This window comes from Triticum aestivum, chromosome 7D, assembly GCF_018294505.1.
Source record: "Triticum aestivum cultivar Chinese Spring chromosome 7D, IWGSC CS RefSeq v2.1, whole genome shotgun sequence".
NCBI classification, from domain to species: domain Eukaryota; kingdom Viridiplantae; phylum Streptophyta; class Magnoliopsida; order Poales; family Poaceae; genus Triticum; species Triticum aestivum.
In genome coordinates, this window is record NC_057814.1 from 108828682 (window position 1) to 108833698 (window position 5017).

General features: G+C 48.4%; 1 protein-coding gene across 1 annotated transcript; it reads left to right on the forward strand.

The window, feature by feature from the left end:
• Window positions 1-1497: 1497 nt before the first annotated feature.
• On the forward strand, window positions 1498-3983 carry LOC542960 (ethylene-responsive transcription factor 1). The gene is made up of 3 exons (XM_044581824.1): window positions 1498-1909; window positions 2779-3624; window positions 3712-3983. The coding sequence occupies exons 1-2, from the start codon at window positions 1648-1650 to the stop codon at window positions 3582-3584; spliced, it is 1068 nt and encodes a 355-aa protein (XP_044437759.1). The 5' UTR covers window positions 1498-1647; the 3' UTR covers window positions 3585-3624; window positions 3712-3983.
• Window positions 3984-5017: the final 1034 nt, after the last annotated feature.

Sequence of the window (5017 nt, forward strand, 5' to 3'; positions counted from 1 at the left end):
ACTCGTTGCTATGCATCACCATGATCTTGCGTGTGCGTATGATTTTTTTTTAAATTACTGCGTTCCCCAACAAAAGGCCTGTGGGGAATGGGAGCGCAGAGGCGAGGCGGAATCCGATGCGGTGGAGCTTGGTGTTTGGAGGTTGAAGACGACCTCGTCCACGACGCTGCGAAGGCGCGGAGCTCGAACCAACGGCCGGGGACGACGAGGCGGGCGGCGAGGGAGCTCGATGACACGTTGGCGCGTGCGGGGAGGACGGTGGCGCGCTCGGATGGGGCGGATTTGAGGAGCGAGGGGGAGGTGGAGATCTAGAAGGAGAGCGGGGGCTGAGTGGGAGAGGGAACCGAGGAGCCGCGGCGCTGGCGGCCTTATCCCACTGGCGGGGACGGCGAGGGGGTTCGACGGGGACGCGCCCCTGTTCATGGCGCAGTCGGAGGAACAGGGCGCGTGGGAAGGAGACGGCAAGGAGGGATGGGGGAGTGGGCCTGCTCGGTTGGGCCGGTTGGGCCGTTTGGCCCAGTTGGGCAGAGGGTCTTTTTCTTTTCTTTTTGCTTTGTCTTTTCTATTTATTTTTATTCACTTGTTTAAGTTTGATTTATAAAATAGAAAAGTTGTACCTAATTTAGCATTAGTAATTATGCCACTGCCACCAATATTTTGGCACATTAAATAAAGCACTTTGTATCTGTTTATTATTTTAAGAGCATTTAAATAATAGTTTTGCCGCTGTTTTAATTACCATGGTGGATTTAAATACTTTACAGAAGTGTGGTTTCTTCATCAACATTTAGTATGGATTATTTTCCCCAAACCGAACATTTTAGTTTTAATGGTTCAAAACTTTTTGTTGTTTGCCTTTATTTTGAATTTGAATTTGAATCAATTTTGAACTAACGCGAGATTAACAACAGTAACCGAGGTGACATGGCATCATTAGTAGAGGGTTACTTAGCTTAATTATCCAGACGTCACAGTCGACAAATATGGAGGTGTAGCATTCGGATCCGCTGCCCGTCATGCCGAAGCAGGCCGAAGATCGCCGAACGAGAGCTTCGGTGACGGAGGGAGAATGAAGTGACTAGGGTTTGGTTCGCAGAGCAGATGGGAAGGAATATATATGGGGTCGGATGGGCCAGCGTGGGCTGGATCAGACATGGCGGACACGTCCTAACCTCCCGTATCCACCCCATATTTGAACTGTATACAAAGGTTATGAAATCCGCCGGTGCAGTTACCATGGGTAAAGTTTATAAAAAGAAAAACTTAACATAGGTAAAATTGCCATCCTTGGACCATAGCAAACTCTCCGACGCAATTCCCTAAAAAAAACTCTCCGACGCCAACCCCGATCAAGTGGCTCAGCCGTTGATCCCACATCAGACGGCCACGACCATGCCCCGCCCATCCCACCCAATCATCCGCGCACAGACGCCAGTAGTGCCGTCGCCTCAGCGAATCTCCTGACACGTATATATGCGCGCCACTCACCCCGCGCCGCAGCAACGCAAAGCGCGCAGCCCATCATCATCATCACACACACACACACACCAACACCACACCAACCGACCCGTCTCGTCTCGCAAGCGTTTCACTCTTTCCCTTTCCTTTCGCCTCGCTCTACCCGCGGTCCCACGTGCTCCAGCAGCCATGTGCGGCGGCGCCATCCTCTCCGACATCATCCCGCCGCCGCGCCGGGCCACCGGCGGCAACGTCTGGCGGGCGGACAAGAAGAGGCGGGCCAGGCCCGACGCCGCCGCGGGGAGGCCCCGCCGTGCGCCCGAGGAGGAGTTCCAGGAGGAGGAGGGCGACGCGGAGTTCGAGGCCGACTTCGAGGGGTTCGTGGAGGCGGAGGAGGAGTCCGACGGCGAGGCCAAGCCCTTCCCCGTCCGCAGGAGCGGCTTCTCCGGAGGTAAAGAAAGGATCCCTGTCGGCCGCGCGTCGATTTGGGTGGTTTTGTTGCTCTGCTCTGAGATGAGTAGCCGGTTTCTTGGGCCCGTCCTGAGATAGATAGATCCGGCGTTTAGGTCGCCGGTTCGGAGATCCGTTGGATTGCATGCTCTGGTCAGGATTTGGGGGGATAGATTTGGGTTCTTAGGCGGGTTGGTGGTTGGAATCGCAGGATTAGCTAGCTGTACTCTCGATCTGTGCTAAATTTCTGCAAATGCTCGTTGCAACTTACCCCGATTTCATGTCTGAACTTTTGCTTTGTCATGCGACTCAGATGCGGAGAAAAAGATCTTTGATGCCACACTGATTAGAGAAGCTTGATATTTTTTTATGAAAATATGGTGCTGTATCCGCCGCAAAAAAAAGGAAAAAAAAATATGGTGCTGTAGCTGTGGCTTGTTCTGGAGAATTTTATCTCCCCTGCCCCAGGGATTTCTCTGCACTTAAGGTTCTCTGCAATTTTTTGAGGGGGAAATCTTCTCTCATGAATCATGGCAGACAATTTTGTGTGATATGCACGACAAGAGTTGAACGATTCGGGCACAACAGTGAGAATCTAGCCACACATCCATGCGAGTTAAAGGGAAACAGCCGCTCAATTCCATGGTCGTGTAGAAATCGGATAGCAATTGTCATGTGTGGAGCAGTTTCGATTTTTGTGTTAAATCGTTCTATGCTCTGTTTTTTCATTAATGCTTATAGTCTAATTCCTCGTTAATTTTTTCAAAGGAAGAGGAAGAACCATTGATGTTTTTTTTTTTGAGTAGTGAATGCCTCATCTTTATCTGTTTAAGATCAACCGTCTCATCTTTATCTCACTGCTACATTCAGATGGATTGAAGGCAACTGCTGCTGGTGATGATGACTGTGCCTCAGGGTCTGCTAAAAGGAAGAGAAAGAACCAGTTCAGGGGCATCCGCCGCCGCCCTTGGGGTAAATGGGCTGCTGAAATAAGAGATCCTCGCAAGGGTGTCCGTGTCTGGCTTGGTACTTACAACTCCGCTGAGGAAGCTGCCAGAGCCTATGATGTTGAAGCCCGCAGAATTCGTGGCAAGAAGGCAAAGGTCAATTTCCCAGAAGAAGCTCCTATGGCTCCTCAGCAACGCTGCGCTACTGCTGTGAAGGTGCCCGAGTTCAACACCGAACAGAAGCCGGTACTCAACACCATGGGCAACGCAGATGTGTATTCCTGCTCTGCTGTTGACTACACCTTAAATCAGCAATTTGTGCAGCCTCAGAACATGTCGTTTGTGCCTACAGTGAATGCAGTTGAGGCCCCTTTCATGAATTTTTCCTCTGACCAGGGTAGCAACTCCTTTAGTTGCTCAGACTTCAGCTGGGAGAATGATATCAAGACCCCTGACATAACTTCTGTGCTTGCATCCATTCCCACCTCAACAGAGGTCAATGAATCTGCATTTCTCCAGAACAATGGCATCAATTCAACGGTACCTCCTGTGATGGGTGATGCTAATGTTGATCTTGCCGACTTGGAGCCATACATGAAGTTCCTGATGGACGATGGTTCAGATGAGTCAATTGACAGCATTCTAAGCTGTGATGTACCCCAGGATGTGGTCGGCAACATGGGCCTTTGGACCTTTGATGACATGCCCTTGTCTGCTGGTTTCTACTGAGGGAATCGAGGTCGCTGGGTGCCTGTATATATAGACAAAGGTTAGGCATATACAATGCTGGAAATAAACTCATTGTTATGCACTTCAATTTCCATTTGATTGATCACTATCCTTTATCTTGTTTCAGGAATAAGTATTCAGGACATCAACAAGTGCTTGTGTCTGGTGCCTCTAGAATTGAGCAGTAGCGATGTCAGTCTATGGTTATGTCTAGCTTAAATGGTCAGGTGACTGAGGTCTTTTGCAATAGACCTCTGTCTTGTGCCCCCAGACTATATTATATCTATATATGAGACCAGTATGTGATGGGGAACTGCTTATTTTGTATTCATGTTTCTACCTTATTGTAATTGCTACAAGAGGCTGTAAACCTTTTAAATTTGAAGCCAGTGTTTGTTATGTTGTGCTTAGTTTTTCTAACACACTAGTTCATCATTTGCTGCAATTCTAAGGACTGTTGGTGTATGTTGCCATGGCTGTTAGGGTAGGTGACATGGCATAAACATAAGGTATCATGTTGGGCCATCATCCTCCAAAGTTTTTCAAAGTATAGCTTTACTTGTAACAGTGTTCTAGCACAAGTTGCAGATACTTGCTTGGGAAAACAGCTTGTGGCTCAAGTGGTATTGGACTAGTCTGCTCTTTTATGCAAATACATCTTGCGTTCCTGATGCACCAAACTCTTTAGCTACCTACCTTCCCACACCTGCCTCAAATGTGCATGGCTTGGGGTCATGTCTGGTTGCCCTGCACTGCATAACAAAATCCTGTTTTTGTTAGGTGAAATCTTAACCGCTCTTGGATTTTGAAGTAGAGTAGACTAGAGAATTCTGTTGAAAAGGGAGAGTGGACTGTAGAGACTCTTGCTTTGTACAAATGAGAATTGCATGCTTGATACTGCGATATCTGATTTGAAATTTTTTTCTGCTTCCATTGGTCATTATGCGCACGTTCTTGTTTTGACCCTGTTCGGTAGGCTCTGCTTTTGCACTGCACGGAAGGGAGTAGCTGATGCCGAAATCTAGACGTGTGAATCAAATGATCTGGTGTGTAAGTTTTGTAAGACTCAGACGAAGCCCTGGATAAGTGCACGGCAGCGAGGCGGTTCCTCCACCCAAATCAGCTAAAAAGCTTTGGAAGTCCAGAAATCGGCTCGCAGCCCAGAGAATGCAGCAGAAACTTCAATGTTCATGACACCAGTTCTGATCTCAGATTTGATAAGATTCAGAAATGAAGCAGCATCCGCTGCATTCTCTGATGCCTCCCATGCCTAGTCCTGCTACAAGCATCTAAAGGCGATGGTGGCCAAATAAACCTCAAGTCAGCTAGCGTTTCGGAAATGTCAAGTCAAGCATCCCTTCCTACTCTTTATAGGAAGATGTAATGGACCATTCGACAGTACCTGATCTGGTGCCACAATCACACACAACTTG

Coding starts and splice junctions, on each gene's coding strand:
- LOC542960 (XM_044581824.1), top strand. CDS start 1,648: ATGTGCGGCGGCGCCATCCTCTCCGACATCATCCCGCCGCCGCGCCGG. Junction 1,910..2,778: donor CAGGAGCGGCTTCTCCGGAG/GTAAAGAAAGGA, acceptor TGCTACATTCAG/ATGGATTGAAGGCAACTGCT.